The sequence below is a fragment of the Pelobates fuscus genome, chromosome 6 (assembly GCF_036172605.1).
Source record: "Pelobates fuscus isolate aPelFus1 chromosome 6, aPelFus1.pri, whole genome shotgun sequence".
Lineage (NCBI taxonomy): Eukaryota > Metazoa > Chordata > Amphibia > Anura > Pelobatidae > Pelobates > Pelobates fuscus.
The window spans coordinates 279954782-279981454 of NC_086322.1; the positions used below are offsets into that span (position 1 = coordinate 279954782).

Here is a 26673-nt window from a genome sequence, read left to right on the forward strand (position 1 = left end):
CTATATTTTGAACTGCATTGTAACCTAACAGCTCTTAAACTATCTCCAGGTATCCTCACACAATAGTGATATGTATTGAGAATATACTTTAAGATGTACTAGAGACTATTGAAAGATTCGCGTTATGCACTGGATAAAAGTTTATGGCATCCAAAGGTACAACTGCACTGTAGTCTACAGCCTTTAAGCTATCTCCAGGTTCATACTACCTACAATTGCACCTGTTTCCTACATAATAAGTGATATCTAAAATCTACTTCAAACATATACTAGGTACTATTGTATTTATATTTTGCATTTTTGGGTGCACATATTGTAGCCTCTACTATTTGATACAAAATATAACCGGATGTTTTAGCAACTGTTGCTGCATACTCTGTACCCTTGGTCTCTCTGACACAATTATTCTAGTGGAGTATTCGGCATATGTTTGAAGCCACACTTATATCTCCTTAGTTTTTGTGCTCGTTATAGTAAAGTCAGGCGTAGCTATGACCCTTACCCCACTAGGTCCTCATTTTTTTTTGTCAATCTGTTTTTTATTGAAGGCATATGGGATAGGTTACAGAAGAGAAAACAAGGATAATGTTCTAATAGGTTACAGCTTCGGATAAATACAACAGTATTGTGTCACATTTCCAGATTAGCATTGCCTCTTTTTTTTTTTTTTTTTTAAAGTAAAGTACGAGTGTGAATTAATGCAAAACCGTAGCAAATAAGGGTTAGTAAGAATGACATATCCTATGTCCAAGTTAACATTAGTCGCTTTAACATTAGTCGCTTTAACAATAGTCGCTTTAACAATAGTCGCTTTAACATTAGTCGCTTTAATATTAGTCGCTTTAACATAAGTCGCTATAACTTGTGTCGCTTAAGTATGTGTTGCTTTAACACGTGTCGCTTAAGTATGTTTCGCTTCAACATGTGACGCTTTAACATGTCGCTGTATCATCAGACTTCTCATTAGTACCAGAGCTTAAACGAGTTATACAGTATGTACTAATAAAAATAATAAAAAAAACAAAAAAAAACATTAGCATGATAAGAGCAGGAGAGATAACATGTACATAACGGTCAGATGTGAGGACACCGTGTCGGTTTCTTGCAGGTAGCAGACCTGGATGGTTGCAGAAAGGGCTGGATTGCGTCCATTGCGAAAAGATAGAGGTGAGTAGGGCTGTGTCGGGTTTCGGGTGCCGTAATTCCTGCCAGGGTATGTAAAGTCCCAGTGGGCTACTCAGCCGATGCCCCTCTGTGTTAGGTCGCCGTAGCTTGGTCGCCAGTGTCCAGCGAGTGCTTCACAGTGGTGTATAATGTAGCAATTATGAAGGTAGCTTTGCAAAGACATACGGTGAATAGGCAGGTTGCGGTACCATTACGCCAGGTTGTAAGTGTTCGTCAGCTTGTGGTCTGGCCTTTTATGTCTGGGTCTTGGTTTCATTTAGCCGATCCCCGTCAGCATTATGGTTGATGTTGGTTGGAGGGGTATTTGGTTGTTCAGCTGCGGAGGTGTCAGGTGGGTCAACGTGGAGGGGAATGGAGAAGCTTCTCCCCAGCTCCAGGCTTTAGATTGGGCCCACACCTCGTGTCCACAGACTCGGGTACCTCTCGGGACCGGGTCTTTCCCGTTGTGGGCGCTGTGGAGGGCCCTGGTGGTTCTCCGCCGCCGGCGGCGGGCGACCCTCCTGCGGTGTGGTCGGTGTTTTGGAGTGAGTCTCCTGTTGGGCCCCTGCCTAGGAGGGAGTTCCGCCAGTAAGTGTAAGGCGGTTTTGCCCGGGGTTTGCCCTCTCCGTCTCGCGGCCTCCAGCTGCCCCATTACCTCATGCTGGTTGGGGGTTCGTTGAGCCCTCCGCTGCTCCAGTTTCTCCCAAAAACTTTGCAGCAGAGCATCCAGGCGTTCGTGAAGAGGCTGAGGGGACGCAGGCTCGGCCTTCAGGTTTGTGGTCGCCATTTTGTGGTATTCAGCTTGCTGGTTTAGAGCCTGCTGTGGAGTGTCTACAGCGTTTGCAGAGTTTTTGGGTCGACAATACATGTTAGTGGGGACCGGGATAACCCCCGCCGGTCCTGGGGGGGGGAGGGAAGTCCGATACTGCGGGTGCTGCATGAATTGGTGAGCTGGGAGAGCGGCCGTCTCTCGCCAGCCCTGTGAGATGTAGGCCTCGGTCCTTCGGTCCAGCATCACAGCGGGCATTTAGGCTTGTGAGGTGTCCCCTGGTACCCCTTCCCTTGTGTAGCAAGGCAGGGTGAACTGGAGTGCAGGATCTGTCGATTTCCCGCTGATTTTCGCCGAAAACCGGGTGCAGGCTCTGGAGCTTACAGTAAGCGTGTCTGTGCAGCTCCCCGGTCAGGCTCCGCCCCCCAGGTCCTCATTTTTAACTTACACTTGTACATATAACACATTTTTTGCTTTCTTTTCCTCAAGAGGGATTATTAAAGAGTTTTTTGTTTTGGCTCACTGCATGCAAAGACTCCCTTTAGTGGGTACCTGCAGTACAAGCCTTTTTGTAACATAAGGATATACGGTCTATTTGGAGGGCAATCCGTTTTCGAGTTGCCGACCAGTAGCCCCTTTCTTTCTATATATATATATATATATATTTTTTTTTTTCTTTTTTCTATATATATTGGGTGTAGGTTTTCCCATTTATATTCATTACTATTATAAAAGTTTTATTGATATTTTGCATTTTTTCCCAGAATATTACTGTTATCCGAAATCAGCAGGGATTTCCACTCTACGGGATACTCCACTGAAATCCCATTTATACTTCTGTTATTTACCCTCTTGCTTGCTTTTTGTACTTTGTTGATGAAAACATTTTTTCACCAGGGGTTATCAGTATGTCATTCAGGAGAATTGACATACTGTACACCTCTCTCCTTTCTGTTTTGTATTGTTTAACATTCCACTCTACACCTTTAAAAAGATTATTAATGTTACCCTGTCAGTCAGTTTAGCCTACTTACTACATCTTCAGGTTGTTTTTTTTGCCGACAGACGGCTATTAACACACTACTGTTCCTAAACCTTTATTGTCCAAAAATGAACTTTCCAAGAGAATTTTGTTGTTATTGCGGTTGATCCAAAAGGAAATAAATAAATGAATAATAAAAAAAGAGAAACACCCTCAAGAGTTTTCCAAATGTGCTAAAAAAAAATAAAAAAATATATATTTATGAAGGAAATCCCTTCTCTAAAATGGCGATCTGATTACTGCCTGGATCAATGAGTTTTTATTAATAGTTACATTACTACTGTGCTAAAACTGCACTGAGTCCCTCTTTAAAAAAAAATTCTAAATTAAAATTGGCCGCACATCCTCTCTAGGCAGTGTATTCCAAAATAGAACTAAGAGCCATCAGTAAAGTTTAGAAATAACAGGAGCTGATATAAGATACACGCAAATCTAAGTCAGAAAATTAAAGTGAAAATAAGTTCATTCACGATTCACAAACAGACATAAGAAAGTCCCAAGTCATCTGGTTACATGCAAATCAATGTCAGAAAAACTGGGCAAAAACGAAATAAGTTCAAAGTCCATTCTGGATTTACAAATACACATAAGAAAGTCCCAACAGCTCTGGTCTAACCAGAACACTTGGGACTTTCTTATGTGTATTTGTGACACTTGTTACAAAATGTCTTGACGAAGCCTTTTGGTTTTTGTTTGTTTAAAAAAAAAATATGCAACATAACCTATCTATATAGCTAAAATATTCGAGTCCATTCATTACTTGTGCATCTTGTGTTCGTACTTTTTCAAGTTCCATCAGATTCCTCTGGAGAAATAGTAACTAAATTTGCAAATCAAATCTCATCTGCTAAGTCTATGCCAAGTCTGCTAATTAGTCCAAATCCCTTTGCAGAGAATTTACAATATTAAGATGCTTTTATGGCATGCTACACGGACGGTTGTTAATAAGCACATAAAAAGGGGAGGACCCAAGATAGAACCTTTCTTTAAAAAAAATCAATTAATCACAACTCTGTGCCCTTTCTAAGCTAACTGAAATCAATGTGAAGGAATTGTCTTCTCTTTGTGTGATTTCTAAATTCAGTAAGTCAGTGTATGGGTACTGGTTTTGGTCCCAACTAATAGAGGGAATCCCTAGTCTTTCAGGTACGACAATGGCATAATATTCCATGCCGTGATTGGGAAAGTTTAAGTCCTGGAGAGCATAATGACAAAAAAATTTTCAATATAAGGGTTAAAGCTTTCTGCTTCCTATAGAACACACAATGTATCCTCCGTTCATAACCAAACTATTGCACATATGGAAAATGTTTTTAGAGGTCATGTTACTGCAGTAGCTAAAAAAGCAAAACAAACTGCTCACTTTTGTGCAGCTAACGTTCCACAACAAAGGCTCCTTAGGAGTTCAATAATAGCAAAAACAAACTGACAGATTGTGAAAAAAGGTTATATGTACAGTAATTAGATCCTTCATTAAACACTATTAGCACTGCGGTGTTCCATCTTTTCAATTTGGCCAAACTATTGCAGCTACATAATAGGGACAAAATCTACAACCTATTTATCTCCCTTTCATAAACATAATTGTCCAAATGTTGCGATTACCTCTTGCCTTCACTTCTTGAAATGCTTTATTTATAATATTATGGAGGTTTACACCAGTGGTGCCCAAAAAGTAGATGACATGCATAAACAAATAGTTGTAGCTTGAGCACAGGTACAAACATTAAAGGAACACTATAGTGACAGGAATACAAGTGTGTATTTCTGACACTATAGGTCTTAATTACAGTTTAGCCCCCTGCCCCCCTCTTTGTACCTCTGGTTAAAAAGGTGAGTTTACTCACACCTTTTTCCAGCGTTGCACATGTCTGTCACAGCTGGTTCCACCCAGTGTTCAGCATATTCATGCAGCATAGACTGAGTAAACACCTCTCAGTGACAGCCATCTCAGTGACAGCCACTACAGGTGTCTCTAGGCACTAACAAACAACTTTTCTCTGAAGAGGCTAAGTTTACATTAAAAAAGCCTTCAGGGACAGGCTATAGACACCATTACAACTACATTAATCAGTAGTTGTTCTGCCGACTATAGTGTCCCTTTAAGATAGGCCTGCATCCATTTTAATAGGAGCCACCAGTGCTTTATGGCACATATATTACATTCTCATCATCATCTCCTTGTACGTGACAATCCACACATCTACATCATCACAAGCACTGCTTCTACTACTAATTGCAACGTGAGCCCAGGGATTTTGCAGGGAGCAAATTGGAGTGTCTTATAATATTTATCTGAAGACAGATTTTATTAACATTTAATAAGCAGATATTGTCTGTGAAGTAAAAGTGGCAAACATCTTACCAGTGTGGGTTTTCATGTGCTCATCAAAGTACTGCTTCATGTTAAAGTCCTTGCCACACCACTGGCACATAAATTGTTTGTGCCCGATGTGAATACTCATGTGCGAGCGTAGCTGGTACTTGTACTGAAACCGCTCATCGCAGTTCTGGGGATTGAAAAGAAACGAATGGAGACAATTAGGATTAATGCTGTAGTAAGGGATCATTTTAATCTAAATGATTGTGTAAGACCCAATTGGAAAGGTTTCTTGTAAAAAAATAACCCAATTAAAAAAAAAATTACCGTATTTCACCAAAATATATAAAGAAGTATTTTATGTCTGACTCTTAGCTTGTGCACTGGTTCACAATGTGATCTATTCAGCCTACCTGCCTGCTTAGAGTGACTGTAATTTATGTCATCAAATCTATATAACTGAACACTACAAGAGTCCGTATGGATCAATGTGTGTAGAGATTGCAGAAGGTAAGAAGGGCTCTGGATGTACCTTAGACAAATGTTCAGAGTCTGCAATAACAGCGATACACTTTAAAATACCATTACCTGTTAGTTTGATTTTTGCCAGCAATAGTTATTAACTGTAAGTGGGCAATATACTCGTACACAGTCAAATATTTACACTTTGCTGTCATTATGGGAAACTGTATGGTCAATGCCAGTGAATGGATATTTATATTTTGTATTACTTACTGCTTATTACAAAGTAATTTTAGTGCTTTTAAGTTTCTTTTTTCTTCTTCTATTTATTAAGCAATCACAACACTAATGTACATACATTGCATGAGAAATGATTGCATAAACATATCTATATACTAATTGTCAATATTCAGTAATATTGTAGTTTAAATCCAAGTACAGTCAGTGTTACATAGTGGTATGATCTCTCTAAATAAACACATAAAAAAGAGAAAAGAAAATGAGAAATAAAACCGTACACAAAAATACTTTCAAATAATACTTAGGAACATAGAATGCGACGGCAGATAAGAACCATTCGGCCCATCTAGTCTGCCCAATTTTCTAAATACTTTCATTAGTCTCTGGCCTTATCTTATAGTTAGGATAGCCTTATGCCTATCCACGCATGCTTAAACTCCTTTACTGTGTTAACCTCTACCACTTCAGCTGGAAGGCTATTCCATGCATCCACTGCCCTCTCTGTAAAGTAATACTTCCTGATATTTTTAAACCTTTGCCCCTCTAATTTAAGACTATGTCCTCTTATTGTGGTAGTTTTTCTTCTTTTAAATATAGTTTCCTCCTTTACTGTGTTGATTCCCTTTATGTATTTAAATGTTTCTATTATATCCCCCGTCTCGTCTTTCCTCCAAGCTATACATGTTAAGTCCCTTTAACCTTTCCTACTACGGTTTTGTTAATATATATATTTTGATAGAAAGCGAAAGGTAAATAATTAACAGACAGATAATCAGATTCCAGAAGAAATAAAATTAATATTTGTTTGCCTCCTGAATTAAAAAAAATAAAAAATAAAAAATGTTTTAACTTGGGAAATGTGTTCTACCAGACCTCCTGAGCAAATAATATAAAAGAAAAATTACACGTTGCAATGTTATCATAAAATTGCCTTTCCAGGGCATTTTTGGATTAACCTAAAAAGGCAATATTATGCTATAGTTGCCACATGCGTCTGCTTATATCAAGAGAAAAATAATAATAAAAAGTCTAAAATACTGGTGTTTTGCTCAGAGAGGATGATAAAAAGCACTAGTTAAAAGTATTGTGTTAACTGGAAAGAAGGTGCAAGATAAAACAAATATGTGAAAACCTCTAGTGTACAGAAGTAAGAAGAGGAAAAGTAGGGGTAAGTTCGAATAGAACAGGGAGAAATCAGTGGCTAATAAGAAGGAATAGAAAATGCAGTATCATACCTCACATCTGAAAGGCTTCTCTCCAGAGTGCTGTAAGGAATGCACCTTCAGGGACATGCTCCTCTTGAAGGATTTCCCACATGTTTCGCATGTGAAAGGCATGTCTTTCGTGTGAGCTGCATAGAGACCAACAAAGACAATTAAAATTCTTCTGCTATGAGTAGCATTCTGCTCTACCAAAGGATGAGACGTACACTAAAACCGTTATCGTTATTAAATGTGAACATCTTAAATATCTATAATATAGTGCTTTCACACCTTTAAAGTATTCAGAATTAAAGGAAATCGGTTTACTTTTTATAGATTAATAGAATTTCCCTCTGAAATCTCAATTGCCTCTTGCTAAAATGCAGACATTTTATTTTTAATGTAAATTAGATTAAACTTGCAAAAATTATAATCTCAACTTAAAAGACAACAAAATGGCTTAAATGCCACATTATGGCTCTCCATGCTCCAAAACTGGTCCTCTCTGCTGCCATCCGGCTTTTAAATTATAGGAAGGAGAGTAAAACCCTAAGATTTAATGCATTAATCCTGCATAATTACAAACAAAATCAATGCACCAAATGCCCGCACATAAAAATAAATATGAGTTTAGACCAGGGCTTGACAAATTTGTTTGGAATCTATGAGCCCGCTAAAAAAGCTAAGAGTCAGTCATTTGCAACGAGAAAATGCAATACTTAAAGGGACACTATAGTCACCAGAACCACTAGAGCTTGATGTAGTTGTTCTGGTGTCTATAGCTGGTCCCTGCAGGCGTTTCAGTGTAAACACTGCTTTTTACATTTCTGCTTAGTAACACCTCTAGTGACAGTCACTCAGGTGGCCACTAGAGTCTCCTGGGTCACTGCTGCACCATGTGCAGCCGGGTTTAGTGTCTCCAAGTTCCGCATGGAGGCACTGAATGTTCCTCATAAAGATTAATTAATTTAATGCATCTCTATGAGGAGATGCGGATTGGTACATTTGCTGCACATGCACAAAATCCTCCTTAGGAAAGCATTGGCTTAGCTGAGATCATAAAGATTGATAATCTCAGCCATGGCGAAACTGGCACGGCGGTGGAAAATGGGAAAAAGGGGGAGTAAAAACACACACACACACAGATACTGACAAGCGCGCGCACACTCTGACAGGCTCACACACTCACGCTGACAACAGGCACACACACACACAAACTTGACAGGCACACGCACGCCTACATTTTTGTTTTAATTGAAACCCACTCAGCTTCCCTACCTTTGTGAGCTGAATGGGTCTTTTCTGGGGTCAAGTGGGGCTGCTCTCTTCCTGTGTGTGAAGGAGCAGTACTCTGCCTGTAGCTCCTCTCTGCTCCCTTGCGCTCTATAATGATCCCGGCATCATTAGCACTCCCAATTCCCTACATCCTATCTGATTTTAAAACACTACAGTCATTAATTGACAAATTTATATGGAAAGGTTGTAAACCCCAAATAAGCACAAACACCCTGTCCATAAGAAGTATGGAAGGCAGGGACTCCCTAATGTAATTTCCATTATCAAGACTCACACTTAGCACAACTGCAACAGTGGCACTTACTCTCAGACAATGTGATGGGTAGACCTCAAACATTCCATGTTGGGCAGAGACCGCTAACCCTTATATATTTGGTTTCCAGGGCAGTGAATACCACTGCCCCCTCCTACAGCACCTACAAAGCACACCTACCATAGACGTATGGGATCGTGTATGCAATACATATGACCTTTCCATTTTTCTCTCCCCTCTCACACCAATTCTCCAAAATTATTTCCCCCAGGAAATAATGCCCAATTTGAAAACAAAGAAATAAAATTGGGTAAGCTATTTTTAAATGTCAAAATAATTGATTACTCTGAAATACCAAATCATTCAACTCTTAAAGCTTTTGATTATTTTAGCCATTTCCAGTTGAGCAGTTTCACGTCACCACCAGAAATCCATCAGGCACTTTCCCATTAACCAAATCTGAGCAAGAATGCATGAGCCCTCAAACATGCAAAGGTCAGATATCAGACATATCTCCCTAGCTACACGTCAATCACAAATCTCACTACCACATATAGCTGCTTGGGAGAGAGACCTTGGATCCCCAGAAGAATCCGCCATTTGGAACTCAAATTGCATCCCTCACAACATGTACCATGTGTCATGTACAAGGAAGAGGCATACAAGGCACTTTTTAGATGCTATTTAACACCTGAACGCATAGTAATCATGAAACAAATCCCCACGAATACATGTTAGAAATGCTGTGAAGAAGTAGGCACTTCCACTGCAAATCAAACCGCTCTAGCTTAGCATAACATCTATAGTCTAGAATTATAGGAAAACCTTATCCGTTAAACTCCTGGATAATGCTCCTCTCCAAACATATTGAACCATTCACCACAGCTGAGAACAAACTAGCAGCAAGAATAAACTTATTGGTCCGCAGGGCAAAAGCAGAAGCGTAGGCAACACCTTCTCTCACTACAATAGTAACAGAACAAAGATAACAGACATGGATAGGCTAACAGCTGAAATACAAGATACTCCAAGGATATTCCATAAAATATGGGACACTTGGCTTAGAGACTCATCCTTCCCAAACACAATAATACAATCAATGCTTCTCAAAACTGTCAGAGGAAAAAAATAAAAAGCCTCAAGCATGTAACTTCACCTTATTCCTCTTTGTTCTTCTATATTCCTCTCACTCTTCTACCACTATCTCCATTTCTGGGGCGGAGTGGTGTGGCAAGCGTCCAGCCCCCCCCCCATACCTTTTATCAAATACAATTGAAACACCAGTATACTCCCTTACCTCATGGCTTACCTCCTATCAACACTTCCCATTACCCCCCAATAACACTAATAGGCTTACACGATCAGAGCAGAGTTTTACACCCCTTACACAGGACCCAACAGTTTTAAATAGTCATGAAGAAAAGACAAAGCCATACACCCATTACACTACTTAACACTGTAGCAGTGATTTCCTTCCAACACAATCTCCTTTACCCAAAAACAGCACAACCTCCAACGTTCAGAATATAATATACCACCTTAAATACAAGAATTTGCATTGTTGTCTGCAAAATTCATATTTAATGAGGTATTTGACTATTTACTGAATGTTTAAAGGAACACTATAGTCATCAAGATGACTTCAGCTCAATTAAGTGGTCTGGGTGCCAGGTCCCCCAGGTTTTAACCGATCAAATGTAAACATGGCCGTTTCAGAGTAACGGCTATGTTTACATAGCAGGGTTAATCCAACCTCTAGTGGCTGTCTTCCTGACAGCCGCTAGAGGCGCTTCTGCGACGCTGGATGCGATTTTTTTTCGCATTCCAGTGTACAGAACGTCCATAGGAAGGCATTGAGAAATGCTTTCCTATGGACTGTTTGAATGTGTTCTCGGCTCTTGCCGCGCATGCGCATTCCGCTCCACTCGGGAGCTGACATCGGTGGGGGAGGAGAGGTCACCAGCGCCGAGGGAGCCCGGCACTGGATTGGGGTTAGTGGCTGAAGGGGTTTTAACCCCTTCAGCGCCAAGGGAGTGGAGCCCTGAGTGTGGGGGGGTCCGAAGGATGATATAGTGTCAGGAAAAGAGTGTTTTCTTGACACTATAGTGATCCTTTAATAAGCTTGATATGTGATTCTTGAGTTCACTGACAATTTCCAATGTTCTATACATGACAATTTTGTAATTATTTCCATATGTAAAACTACAAATAAAGAATATTTAAAAAAAAAAAAAAAACACAACCCATTAAAGTTCTGCAGAATATGTTGCTGCAATAAAAATAAGTAAATGAAAGATGGAATATGTTGATTTTCCACTTTTATATTTGACCACAAGATGGTGCTACTACTCATAAGTCATTCTAGAAAAATATAATTTAATACATGGCAGTTTTTAGTTTGATTTTTACAGTAAAAGAACACTATAAAGTCAGGAACATAAACACGTATCCCTGACTCTATAGTATTAAAACCACCATCTAGCCTCCCTAAATATGGTAAAATCTTACTTTTATTCCAGTCTGCCCTGATCTGTCTGCTTGGCTGACATCATCAGAAGTGATTCTCTGAGCCAATCACAATGCTTTCAAATAGGAAAGCATTGGAGTGGCCGAGACTGTCAAGGAGGCAGATCAGGGGCAGACCCAGCACTAGCCCAACACAGCCCTAGCCAATCAGCATCTCCTCATAGAGATGAATTGAATCAATGCATCTCTATGAGGAAAGTTCAGTATCTGCATGCAGAGGATGGAGACACTGAATGGCAGTACTGCTCAGTGTGCAGCACTGCCCCAGGAAGCACCTCTAGTAGCCATCTGAGGAGTGGCCAGTGGGGGTATCCCTAGGCTGTAATGTAAACACTGCACTTTCTCTGAAAAGACAGTGTTTACTACAAAAAGTCTGAAGGGAATGATTCTACTCACCAGAACAAATACAATAAGCTGTAGTTGTTCAGTTGACTACAGTGTCCCTGTAAATTGTGCTGCTATAACTAGTATCAGCCAAAATATATTGTGTATTTTGTACAGCCCCTGGCACTTCACTTGATATAACCCTTGCGAGTACAACACAAAAAGTTTACAGATGATCCTACAGGAGTCTCCATAGATCACATCTCGCGACAATATGGATGATGTCTGATCCCCACAGCTTTCACTTGCGACAGCTGCTGAGATTGGACAACTATTGGTCAGCTAGCTCTATGCAGTAACGGGGTTATTAAAGGGATTGTTAAATCTATATTACAGTCCAATTATTTATGTTGGACTGAAAAGCTATTTAGCGGACTTAAAATAAAATAAATACAAAGAGAAATGTCAACACTTAAATTTTCAACAGCTCAACTAGCACCTGCAAGCATACAAGTAATGTAAATGTATCAACTGGTGAAATTTCTCATTGTGTGCTTCAAAATGTTCAGTCAAAGCAATTTCGCCATCTGCTGGTCAAAAGACAATGCATTCCAACCTTGGTCATAAAGGGATATTTGCACTTATAGGACTAAATATTACTACTAGCCACTTTCAAGTTACATGTTAGTGCAAACCAATAATAGAATGTGATCTGATTGCTTAATGGGGGATTCAAATTCTACCCACTACCCTACTGGAGAATGTAAAGCCAATACAATTATATGTAGCATTAGTTGTTTACGGCTAAAGAGAGTTATACAGAACAGAATGGGTAACTGGGCTGGGAAAAGCATTCAAAATACAAAAATTTTTTTTTTCTTTATTAAGACTAATATAGTAAAACTCTTGATAAAATGTAGGGCTTATATGCAGTCATATCTTATGGATCTATATATAACTAGTAGGATTGTAGTTGGAATAGGAATATGGTTTACACATGTAGGATTGTGTTACGGTAACATAGAACCACACTCGATGACAAGTAGCTGAATTTGATGACCGTATACGTCTAGGATTGTAGTTATAACAAAGTAAAGAATATATAGTACATTCAAGGCAGAGTTAAAAAAAAAAGTTTTTTTTTAATTTATACACAAAATTACTTTCAACTGGACTGGTTTCAAATAAGACTTAGATACATAGAATATGACAGCAGATAAGAACCATTTGACCCATCTAGTCTGCCCAATTTTCTAAATACTCAGTCCCAGGCCTTATCTTATAGCTAAGATAGACATATGCCTATCCCACACATGCTACTGCTACTATGACTATTGTAAATAGAACTGTAATTCAATGTGACCAAAATAACATTATTAACCTAATTCTTAAAGGATCACTATAGTGTCAGGAAAACAAATCGGTTTTCCTGACACTATAGTACCCTGAGGGTGCCCCCACCCTCAGGGTCCCCCTCCTGTGGTGCTGAAGGGCTTAAAACCACTTTAGTTACTCACCTTATTCTACCGCCGGGCTCCCTTCCCTCCCCCCCCTGCCGGCGTCAGCGGAACAGAATGCGCAGCAGTGCCGCGTGCGCATTCAAAGTGTCCATAAGATAGCATTTCTCAATGCTTTCCTATGGACGCTCTGTGTGATGGAGGCATAATAATCCAGCGTTGCAGATGCAACTCTAGTGGCTGTCCGGAAGACAGCCACTAGAGGCTGGCTTAACCCTAAATGTAAACATAGCAGTTTCTCTGAAACTGCTATGTTTACAGCAGGCAGGGTTAACCCTAGAGGGACCTGGCAACCAGACCACTTCATTGAGCTGAAGTGGTCTGGGTGACTATAATGTCCCTTTAAGACCATGTGTGCAATACAACCAATACAAACATGTCTCACTTGTTGATATTATATGTTAAAGTTAGAGGTGGCTATTTATTCTCAACGTTAAATTATGCCCATGATAATAATGAAATGCACTCTTGCATAAGTACTTTGACAACGGTTTATTATTAATGTATATTCCCCCACAGGCAAAGTTATTGTCTCAGACAGTGGGTCAAGAGCTTGGAAGAGCATTCAGCATACTGGCAGTTGTTTAATACAAATGTGAGATGCGTAAAAGACACGACAAGGAATGAGGGGGAACTTACCGACCAAATGCTTGCGTACATGTGCCATTGTGTAGAATTTCTTCTCACAGATCTCACATGAAAACTTCTTTTCCGCGTAGCCATGAACAATCTTTATGTGTTCGTGAAGGGACCATAGCTTTTTAAAAGTCTTGTTGCATGTAATGCACTGCATTAAGAGAGAAAGGGAGAGAGAGGTTAGCACTACATGACTTACAAAAGCAACTAATTTTAATAAGTACTTGGCCATACAAGACCCAAGTTCATTGTCATCTTCAAGGGACTCAAATTCTCTTAGAAGTTATAATATTAGTATTGCCTTATTAAACTAAACTGATGATTCCTTACTTGGAAAAAGGGCCAAAAAAAGCAACTAAAAATTATTGTGAGTTGAAAGGATTGTTTTATTTCAATTACATATTACCATGACATAGTAAAATAGTTTAACAGTTATTTAGCTCTTATTTACAAATGTTTTTTTAAATATGGTTTGTCTCAAACAAGATTTTAAAAGTCCACATGCTACTCTAAAACACAGGGTTCTAGGTTCATTACATTTAGTACCAATCACAGTACGGGTGACATCAAAGGTAACTAACTGGTTACAGTCAGAGGGCTTGCTACATGGGGAAAGGGGAACTTGACATTTCAACTGGGAGAGAATGGAGCTAGACATTTAAAAATAAATAAATCACAATTTGTTTAATCAATCCCTAAATCCCTCTACACATTTTAAAACAGAGGTTTTGTTTAGCACTAAAATGTCCTAAAGTGTACATTTGTGCAGCAATATGTTTGAGCTTTATAAATTATAGTATAACAATACAGAAAGTAACTTCAATATCTGGAAACAGATTTACTTTGAAAAGCAAATTCTCTTAACTTAAAATAGATACACCATTGTGAATATATACACTGGAGCATGCAGAGATAACGTGCACCGATGCAGTTTAGATAGGTGGACATGGGTGAGCTTTCACAGGCCGCTTCCCCTGTGTTACATCATTTCAACAAACGTGTCAAAGCCCATACTGTCACTTTATATGGCTTTTGACTCAGTCCTGGAGTTAGTGGATGGGATACATATAATTAACAGATTTTATCATCAGAGAGTAAAGTCTGTACATAATGGAATGTAAGCTGAATGCAGAATATTAAAAAGCTTTAGTGCTGACGTCTTAATACTTCGGCTTTAAAAGATTTTATTATAGAAGCAGTGGAAAAGTACTTTTAAGAAATAGAATGTGGCCACTTCCTATCATCACACGCTTCATTAACAATTCAGCTTTTTTTAAATTTAAAAATGATTACATTTTTGTAATTTGCTGAGGAAACAAGGAAAAAAATACTATTTGCCCTTTCATTTCTAATAAAGCAGATACCGGCAGGGATAGCTGTATTTTAAGTAGATTTCATAATGCTGTAGCGTATGTGTACAACATTGTTAAGAGTGGGCATAAATAAATTTTTCCTACTTCATATTGTCTAGTTGAACAAGTTACATTTCAACCACAGACAAGTGCTGAAGCAGGCAGACCCCTCCAAAACAAGGCTTCACCCATCAGAAGCTCCTCATTCTGAATGTGACAAGATCTGAAAAAGCTTATCTGAGGCAGCAAAGTTGGAAGTAAAACTCATCCTTTGACATTACCCAACTACAGTCTGTATCATAACTTTTAAAGGTTTTTATTGTGCCCAGGGTGAGCCTTTAACAATATATACATAAATACTAGTGATTGACATAATTTTCAGGTTATCTGTGGCCTTTTGGGCCGACTCCCAATACTGATATTCTTCCACCGTTCCTGTCTTTCACCTATGGCCAGGGAGGAAGACATTACACTCCCTGGTGGTCCAGGGGCTGTGTGTACGCAGCCAGAGTCTGTATTGCTGTATCTGTGTGTAGTAGTATAGTGTAGAACTCACATTGTAGTGGGGGAGGACGAGATCCAGCACTCTATCTATATTTGCTCTGGTAACTAACGCTGGACGTCCTCATGCTCTGCATGAAGACATCCAATGTCAGATTTTCCCCCCCATAGGAAAACATTTATTAAATGCTTTCTTATGGGGAGGACTAATGCGTGACATTTGCCATGCATGCACATTAGTGCCCGCCCATCGCGGGACGGAGGAGGCGGAGTCGCTACCCAGCGCCAAAGGGACACTGGTGTAAAGTAAGTAAATGTTTAACCCTTTATTCACCAACTCGGTGGGGCGCGCAGGAGTTGGGAGGCAGAGGGAGCTTTGTATTCCTGGAACCTATAGTATCCCTTTAGCATGACTATACATCCTATTGGGGGGGGAAAGAGAGTGAAGCGATTTCTATTAACTTGCCCTATTAATTGCTGTGGGTTTTTTATAATTTGCCATATTTTTAAAGGAACATTATAGTCACCTAGATCACTTTAGCTAAATAAAGCAGTTTTAGTGTATAGATCATTCCCCTGAAATTTCACTGTTCAATTCGCTGTCATTTAGGAGTTAACCCCTTAAGACTGCAGCCAAATGTACGAGTTGTGATCCCAAAAAAACGTAAACAAAACCTGGCATTTGCGCTACATGTCTGTCCAACCGTAATTCACCTCTTTCATATTAAATGCACCCACACTTATTATATATAATTTTATTCAGGGGAAACAGGGCTTTCATTTAACATCAAATATTTAGGTATGGAACATAATTTAATATGAAAAAATATTACAAAAATGGGAGAAAATAAGAATTTTAAAATTTTTTTTAGTTCTACGTGACATTCTAACTGTGAATGTCATAATACTGTTTGCTTTTACTGCAACACAATACACATATTTGTATTCAGCGATGTCTCACGTGTAAAACAGTACCCCCTATGTACAGGTTTTATGGTGTTTTGGGAAGTTACAGGGTCAAATATAGCATGTTACATATTTCAGTTTTTTCACATTGAAATTCGCCAGATTGGTTACGTTGCCTTTGAGACCATATGGTAGCCCAGAAATAAGAACCCCATGATGGCATACCATTTGCAAAAGTAGACAACCCAAGGTATTGCAAATGGAGTATGTCCAGTCTTTTTTAGTAGCCACTTGGTCACAAACACTGGCCAAAGTTAGTGTTAATATTTGAAAATGCAAAAAACTAATTTGAATGCAAATTTTGGCCAGTGTTTGTGACTAAGTGGCTACTAAAAAAAAAAAAAAACATACCCTATTTGCAATACCCTGGGTTGTCTACTATTGCAAATGGTATGCCATCATGGGGATAATTTTCATTCCTGGGCTACCATACGGTCTCAAAGGCAACCTGGCGAATTTTAATGTGAAAAAACTGAAATGCAAACCTTATATTTGACTCTGTAACTTTTGAAAACACCATAAAACCTGTACATGAGGGGTACTGTTATACTCAGGAGACTTCGCTGAACACAAATATTAGTGTTTCAAAACAGTAAAACGTATCACAACAATTATATCGTCAGTGTAAGTGCCATTTGTGTGTGAAAAATGCAAAAAATGTCACTGTCACTGACGATATCGTCGTTGTAATATATTTTACTGTTTTGAAACACTAATATTTGTGTTCAGCGAAGTCTTCCGAGTAAAACAGTACCCCCCATGTACAGGTTTTATGGTGTCTTGGAAAGTTACAGGGTTAAATATAGTGCTAGCAAATTAAATTCCCTATAGTTTCAGCATGGGTTGTCAGGCAGGTCCCGCTAATTGTAATTAATAAAATGACCTAATTATGTAAATTTATTACATAAATATATGCGTAGAATTATTATATATATATATATATATATATATATATATATATATATATATATATATGTGTGTGCATATATATGTATATAATTTTTTTTATTATTTTTATTTATATATAGGTATATATTTAGTGATATATACGTATATACTTATGTATATAGATATATATATTATTTCGTTCTACATGTATTTTGATATCAATATATATATATATTAATTTTAAAATACAGTTAGAACGAAATTACGCATGTTTATATATTTTTTATCTCTTTATTTTGTATTATTTTTTTTAACGTATTTATATATTTATTTATTTTTTATTATATATAAATATATATAAAATAAAAATTATATATATATTTAATCAATATCATTGTACATGTATTTTGATAATTATATATATATAATTATGTATATATTAATATTAAAATACATGTAGACAGTGTATGTATATATGTGTATATATATATATACTTAGATCATATATATAATAAGTATATATAATCTTATTTTTACACTGTTAACTGATTTTATTTGAATTTCAGACAGCAGGGGGAGTACCTGTCATTACAGGCACTCCCCCTGCTGGCACTGCCTTGGACGGCTATGCCGTCCATGTGATCGCGGGGTCCTCGCAAGGACCTCGCGATCACATGGCCCTGGGGGGCCGAAGAGGACGGAGGGGGACTCCCTGGGCTCCCAGGTAAGTCCCCCATACCGCGATCGCCGGCGTGGGATCGCCAGCGACCGGGTAAGTACACAAGATCGCAGGACGTTCTATGCCGCCCTGCGGATTTTAGAGCCATCTAAATAAGGACGGCATAGAACGTCCTGCGGTCTTAAGGGGTTAAATCACTTTGTTTCGGTTTATGCAGCCCTAGCCACACCTCCCCTGGCTATGATTGACAGAGCCTGCTTGAAAAAAAAAAAAACTGGTTTCACTTTCAAACAGATGTAATTTACCTTAAATAATTGTATCTCAATCTCTAAATTGAACTTTAATCACATACAGGAGGCTCTTGCAGGGTCTAGCAAGCTATTAACATAGCAGGGGATAAGAAAATCTTAATTAAACAGAACTTGCAATAAAGAAAGCCTAAATAGGGCTCTCGTTACAGGAAGTGTTTATGGAAGGCTGGGCAAGTTACATGCAGGGAGGTGTGACTAGGGTTCATAAACAAAGGGATTTAACTCCTAAATGGCAGAGGATTGAGCCGTGAGGCTGCAGGGGCATGTTCTATACACCAAAACTGCTTCATTAAGCTAAAGTTGTTCAGGTGACTATAGTGTCCCTTTAATTGAACAGTATGGTTATTCCTCCTTTCCAAGACCCAGGCAGAATGTGCATCAAGAAGTGCTTGGTGTAATGTGTAGATTTCAGATTAGTTTACAATTAGCAATGAGTTTGGATTTTTGTTTTTATGAATCATCTGCATTTCTTCTTTTTTTAAATAATTACTTTTTCTCCATATTTTTTTTTGTTGGGGGTGGCTCCGCACCATAATAAATGCTAAAGAATCATTAATGGGGCAAAGCAAATCAATGAAGTTAAAGAGACCTGTGTCTGGAGTCACTAGCGCCCTGCCTCCATTTAGTGTTAAACCATTTTTAAATAGCTTAACACTGAAAAATGGTCCCAGGCCAGCAGCTACAGCCCAGCCCCCACTGACACCATGGTGATAGGAATATAGCTTTGTATTCATAACACTATAGTGTTTCTTTAAACGAGATAAGACAGTTACAGTGCCTAGATGGTCCCTTTAACTCTACTACAATTGCAAGTCATTGGTCCTGCCATCTTATAAAAGATGAACCATGCACAACAGATGTTTTCCCATGATTTCATTGGCATCAAATGTTTTTAAGGCACAGAACACCAGGAATCATAGGACCTATTTGTCAATAAATTGGAAACCAGGCTCTGCAATAAAAATAAAATAACAAAAAGCTAATCATTCAAAGTTATCCATTTTAATGTGCCATTACCTGTGTTATCACCAAGTACAATTAAAGCAATGTTTTTTCCTTTATATTGCAAGCAAATGTTCAACAGGAAAAACAAAAGACACCCAAAAATGTCATACTTTGCATATTAATTTATGCATATTAAAAGATGATTTTCAAAAACTTGCAGGATAAGCAAGATGATGTGCCCTAGTGCCCTTACATTTGTGTGGTTGCCATTTTTGAACCTTATCAAAAAGTATTAGCTGGATCACCCACTTACACCAGACATTTTGACCAGTAATGTAAGGAGGACAGAAATGTTTGTGTTTGCCTGCTCTAAGTAAAGTGGAAAATTTAGCTGTGCACAAAACCAGATTACATTCACAGATTAGGCTTGCAACATTCCTTTTCATAAAGACAGGTCATACAAATGTAGCCATGGCTAACTTAAAGGGGCACTCTAAACACCATAACCACTTCAGCTTAATGTAGTGGTTATGATGCTCTAAATTTAGGTCTCCAGCCCCTGCCTCCCCCCAAAAGAATCTGCCCCATATGCAGCATGACAGATAAGGTGAAAACTAAACTTTGGCAACATCAACTGCAATTTTGTCCAACCAGGATGGCAATGGCAGCGAACACCAGGCAAAGTAATGCATTATTCAATAATAATCAACTTTCACTTAAAGATAAACATACCTGTATGTTCTTCTCACAATCGGTTTGTAGATGAAGTGACAATTCACTCTCGAGGACAAACTTCTTTCCACACTTGTCACAAATTTGCATTCGCCGATGAGTGACATTCATATGTTTCTCCAAATACCAACGTGTGTTGAAAACCCGAGGACATTTATCACAGGTCAGAGTCTCCTTCTCGTCTCCCTTGCCCTTATCATTGGGCGACTTAGGGTCCTTTGGAGATTTCTTCCTTCGCTTTGGAGCCTCCCCACTCTTATCCTGCTGGTTTTGAGAGTTGGGAGGTGCAATTCCATCACCAGTCATCTCTGAATTTTCAATTTTTTGGTCCTGGTTCTGATGTTCCATATTAGCCTGATTTTCCATTGGGTGAGGCTCATTCTCCTCATCCTCATGGCTGTCCTGATCATCCTCCCCAGAGTCACCTCCATCCTCATCACTGCTGGTCTTCATGTGAGAAGGATCTTTGGGCACACCTTTGTCCCCTTTGGAGACATTCAAGGTTTGGTTGTTAAGGTTTACTTCTACAATGATCTGCTCTCTCTTATAGTTGACTTCATCCTCATCTTCGTCCTCATTATCATCCTCTTCGTCGTCATCATCGTCCTCCTCAGACTCCCCAGAATTCTGTCTCTCTCCTTTCACAGCTCTAACTTCATTAGTAGGCTTACTGTCCCTAAAGTACGTTTGCTGCTCGGATTCAAGGAGATGTAGCTTAGTGTCCATTAGAACAGGGTATGGGCCCCCAGATTCTCTTTTGAATGTCTTGTTTGATAAATCAAGCTCTTGGCTCCCGCTGTGATAAAATGAAGGAGGAACATTAACCCGACATGGGTCGTCCATCCCTATTCCAGAAACATCTGGAGGGCGATTGTCAAGCATTTTTTGGCAGGAATTGGCTGCCTGCCCCATTGGGTCAGGTTGAGTATTTGACGGACGCAACATTTCTGAACTTCCAGAAATTAGTTGCTCACCGCAAAGATTACCAAGAGGATTTCAGGGAGGACTTGAGTGTGGATGACTCACTGAAGATCAATGGGTTCATCTAAACCTTGATCGCTTTACAAAACTTTACCTGCAAAATGAAAAGAAGGTCAATTTACTACAGTCACCATTTTCCAACAGCAGCATGCTTGATTGTTCTCTGATAAGTTTAGAGCAAGAGAAAAATGCATATTCATAGTTTAACTTAGATACATGCATAATATTAAGCAGACATAGCGCCTTGGCTATTGCATTTGCCATGCTTTGTATCATCTCTAAAATACACACCTTCAACTAAGTGAGTACATGTAATTTACAGTGTGGCTGCAAGTGTCTTTCATTGACTGGTTCTGTCTGATTAACTATAAATTCTAACTCACACAGAGGGTTCATGTAACATATCATGCACATGAGCCCCAATAAATTAAAAGGGGGACATATAAAGATTAAAAGGACATTATAGTCACCAGAACAAATACAGCTTAATGTAGTTCTGGTCTCTACAGGCTTTTGCTGTAACATTACAGCCTAGGGACACCTACAGTGGCAATCACCCAGATGGCCATTGGAGGTGCTTCCAGAGTCAGTGCTGCACAATGTGAAGCACTGACATTCAGCTTCTCCACCCTCTGCATGGAGACACTGACCTTTCCCCTTAGAGATGCATTAATTCAATGCATCTGTATGAGAAAATGCTGATTGGCCAGGGCGGCATTTGGCTCTGTCCCTGTCTCCTTGGCTGAGATCATCAGAATTGACAATGTCAGCCAATCGAACGCTTTCCTGTGGGAAAACATTGGATTGGCTGAGATAATCAATTCTGGTGGTGTCATCCAAGGAGGCGGGGCCAGCGAACCTGCACGGCGCTTGAATAAAGGTAGGTTTTAACAATTTTTAAGGGGGACCAGGGGGCTAAACTGCATTTTTCACACCTTAGGGTCAGGAATACACATTAGTGTTCATTAAAGTTTTGATCACGTGAAGCTTGAGAGTTTTTGCATTTCCCGGTCACTTTCTCTATGGAGAGTCAGGGGTTCCTACATGAGCATCAGTTAGCGCTCCTGAAGTAAATTCTGCCATGCAGGGCCAGTTCATTGGCCAAAAGCACAAGCTAATTGCTCTAAGCCAATAACCTAAGCCTTGCACACTACTGGGCTGATCTTATTAAGACTCATAGAAGATGTTACCAATGTTACCAATCAGACACCATGCAAGAAATCAAAGTATTAGCAACTGAATTCATTACATTTTGATAATTTAAAAATAATTAATGCACACAAAAAATAAAATGAAAAAAAAAATTTCTTCCCCATTTTTCATGTAGCTCAAAAACAGAAAAGTTGGTATAGTATTTGAATTATATGGCAAGATTTTCATTGAAATTTGAGGAGAACCGGTCATAATTCTAACTGTATTTTCTGAGAACTTCAGAGAAAAACACATTGAGTAAATGGCAAGAGCACATTGATTCTACATGTTCAAGATGTAACCACAAAATTTAAAAAGCCACATTTCCAAGAAATAGTTTTTACCAGTTAGCATGTTTAGCTTCTAAAATATACTGTACTTTAAAAGTACATCCTAAGCACCACAGTAACAAACTGAATTGTAAACTGTGGGGAGGAAGGGACTGCGTCTTTTAGGTTTGGTGATCCCTTCCCAAGATACTGTGAAATGCCTCTCACAGAATAAGGCCAGAAACATGCTTAGACTCCAAAAATGTAAGGTATTAAATAAAATGTACTAGGCTCTCTTGGCTGGGTAGAAACAGAGAAGCAGTATCACAAGTTGCCATCACAGATGCCAGGAAACGTGCAAAGAAAAACTGAGGGTGCTAGGTGGTCATGGTGACAGAAAATGCGACCTGTGGCCAAGAACAGTGTTTCTTGTTTACTTCAAGATATGGAAAATACTACCGCAAAATATGTCAGCGTTGACTGGTGCATTTCACTTTGTTCAGCTTCGCCAGATTGCTGGCATCACTGCTGACATCAAAGCGGTCACGTGCAACAACTCAAGTGCTATCTTGTTGTACATCTACCTTGATACAGTGACAGACTGAGGATTTTAACACCATAGCCAAATACCTTCAAAGGAAGGACTCGTATGTAAGAATTTACATTCTTGAAACAAAGTGCTTATGATATTTAATTTTTTTCCCGCGTGGTCTGAACGGCAAAAAGTGAAAATGGAATATCTATTTTATGTTATACAATTTAATCTTTAATCACAGTCTGATACAGTGAGTTACTAAACATCCACTGAAAAATAATGTTAACACCACATGTGTTTTTGTTTTGTACATCTAATATTATTAAAGGAAAAATACTTGGATGAATATGTAAAAATGAAAAAAAAATTTTTTTTTTTAAATTAACCTTGGGGCACCATAAAGTATAGCTTGTGCACCAACCATGCTACTTGGTTTGACAAATACCTGAAGTGGTTTCACCTATAGCCTTTATGTACAGCAACCACTATAACAAGTTATAGTGTTTGGAGTGTATTTAAAAAGGATCCCACTGGTCATTGGTCTACAATGCTATAATTCATCCCCTTTACCAATTTGAGATATATATATATATAACTGGCATGTCCTGTAATTCTGTGTGCTGCCTTTGATTTTTATCGGGCAAACTAGATTTGAGGAAGAATGGCTCCTTCCTTTGTATTAAAATTCAATTCAGTAACCATCTTTTCCATAGGCTACTATGTCTAGCTGCTTTCCACCTCACACTATAATCAGAAAATAGAACAAATCCTAAATTTATGTTCGATTCATTTACAAAAAAACAAACATATTTCCCCAGTGTTATAAAACGTGGTGCAACAGCCAAAGCACCACAAGGTATTTGCAAAACAAATGGAAAAAGAACTAGTAATAAATGATTATTAGACATGTGAAACTTCAATTTGGGACCAAATGTAATGTGACATGTGAAAAGGAGTGTTTACACTGATTATCTCAAAGAGGTTCTGTAATGACTGTCACTCAGACATCCACTAAACACACTTCCTCTTTGTAGTCTTGCAATGTTTGCAGGACTTACTTTGGCGATCTCATGTCCTGAATGATTATGCCAAATGATTTTTAATCTCGCCATAAAGAGGCATTAAAATGTATCTCGTTGAGGAAATCTCCATTGGTGCATGCAGCTCAATATGTCTCTTCTCTGTGGAGAAACACTTGATTAGCTGAGATTATTATTACCGATGATCTCAGCAAGGGCATAGTTTCAGCCACAGCGATGGATAAAGATGAGTAAATCATTCATTTTTAATGGTGGAAGGGTGGTGCTACTTCTATGACACCGACAAACTATATTAGAAATACAGCTCTGCATTCCTAATGTTAAAGTTTCCCTTTAACTTCGATAACAATTTTTGATGCACTAGCATCAGTGGACAAGAAAATAAGCCAATTTTTCTTATCTAGGTTTTGGTAATAAAATCAAAACATTAAAAAGGACACTAAAAACATAATTTCCCATGGGTGAATGAATGAAAACATAATTTTGATCCATATCCTCTGATACAGTGTAATTTTTTAAATTAAAAAAATATATAGTGGTTAGCTCTGGCTTTTTTACAGTAATCAAGAAATGCTTTCAGCACAGGTTCAACATAAATTCCAACCACCACTGTTTGCATGGAGGGATTGTTCACACAATCTTTTCAGCAAAACAAGCAACTCCGTAACAAAGCATCATATGCCAGTGATACATTGCAAGGTTTTTTTTTTTTTTAGTGTATTTTTTTCCTTAACCCTGCCTGTCGTTTCATAAAATGTTGCAACGGAATTGAACGTATTCAAAATGTGAACTGTTAAAAATAACAATATGAAAAGAGGGAAAAGAAACAAACAATTCTTTTGAGTTGAGAGCAACTGTGTAAAAAACATTTGCACATCACAATGGAAACACAATAGGAGAAACTAAAATGCATTACCTTACCAGGTTTCTTTTTCAGTCAGTATATAGTCACTTAGAAAATGAAGCACTGCAAGCCTTGGTGTATGACAACAGGGAGGGGGTGTGAACTATGTCGTTATAATGAGACTGAGAGCAAAAAGTCCCAAATGTGTTCTGATACGGTACACAAATCTCACTAGGACAAAAAACACTTGCTGTTCCCGTTCCACTGGTGCACGGATCGCATGAAATACCTGGGAATACAGGTTACCCCCGAGGCGAAAGACCTTTACACTCAACTACACACCCCTTCTGTCCACCGTCCTAGACGACCTCTAAAGGTGGAATTACAGTCACATCTCCTGGCAAGGACGGATAGCAGTCGTGAAGATGAACATCCTCCCCAGGATACTGTACATGTTCCATACAATCCCCCGAATAATCCCGCAAGTATTCTTCAAAACACTACGGACAGCGATCCTTAAATACATCGGAAGGGTGACAGAGCCAGGATAGCGCATGAGAAACTATGCCTTCCCAAATCGTGGGGGGGACTGGCACTGCCAGACCTAAATAAATACTATCACGCAACAATTATACAGCGCATTAGGGAACTCCACGCAGCCACCCCTCATAAACGTTGGATCACTCTGTGCAAAGACCTTGCTGATATCAATACATCTGGCACGACGAGGGAGCAGCCTCAAAATCCTTGGGGGAAGACTCCCCCATCACCCAAACACTCAAATCTTGGACCAGGCTGCGAAAAACACCTTACATATCCCCTTCACATAGTCCACTGATCCCTATTACCCACAACTCGAACATAGGCGACGGACTGCTGCCATCCACGTGGCCACTGGAAACCCAAAGCGACTACATTCCACTACACGCGGTATTAGCGGACACTGGGCTGAGGACCGCACGGGAAATATCAGAAGGAGAGGCGCCTACTATCATGCACCAATTTCACTACGCTCAACTCAAGCACTTTTACCATAACTTACCTCACAGGAACAAGCTACACAGAGAACTGACGTGGTTTGAAGAGATGTGCTTCCAAACACCCGACGCAGTCGGCACAGTCTCGACCATCTACCAGCGCCTGGCGATAGGAGAAAAGGAAAAAAAGGACCTATTCAAGAGGCAATGGGAAGACCTCGAGCACGCGATATCAAGAAATGAACTACAAGTTGCTGTCCCACTGGTACCGCACGCCGGCCCTACTGCACCGGATCAAGCAGACTATACCAGAAACCTGCTGGAGGTGTGAAAGTGACGCAGGCACCCTCAAACACATCTGGTGGGATTGCGTCAAAATCCAACCGTACTGGAAGGAGATTGAGACGGAAATACGGAAGCTAACGGGAGAACCCACAAACTTGACAGTGGACCTGGTCCTGCTACACCACTCGAACAATACGCTCTCACAATATAAAAAGTCGATCCTTCGCCACCTGCTGAACGCAGCGAAAGCACTAATACCGCTACTATGGAAAACACCGACCGTGCCGACAACCGGACAATGGAGACACAGGGTTGACGACATACACAAAGCCGAATCCATAATAGCTAGTCTCCTGGGCAGACAGGAGAAACACAGAGCAGTGGAGACTGTGGTACATGTACTGCACGCAGAACACAACCAATTCC

At 39.2% G+C, this 26673-nt stretch overlaps 1 protein-coding gene across 1 annotated transcript in view; it reads right to left on the reverse strand.

Annotated features, from left to right (window-relative positions):
- Positions 1-26673, reverse strand: part of ZNF652 (zinc finger protein 652) — a 46629-nt gene that overhangs the window by 6771 nt on the left and 13185 nt on the right. The window contains exons 2-5 of the mRNA XM_063425533.1: positions 20126-21200; positions 13755-13902; positions 7233-7348; positions 5341-5485 (exon numbers count right to left, since the gene is read on the reverse strand). Coding sequence (XP_063281603.1) covers positions 5341-5485; positions 7233-7348; positions 13755-13902; positions 20126-21070 — 1354 coding nt within the window. The 5' untranslated portion in view covers positions 21071-21200. The remainder of the gene's footprint in view (positions 1-5340; positions 5486-7232; positions 7349-13754; positions 13903-20125; positions 21201-26673) is intronic.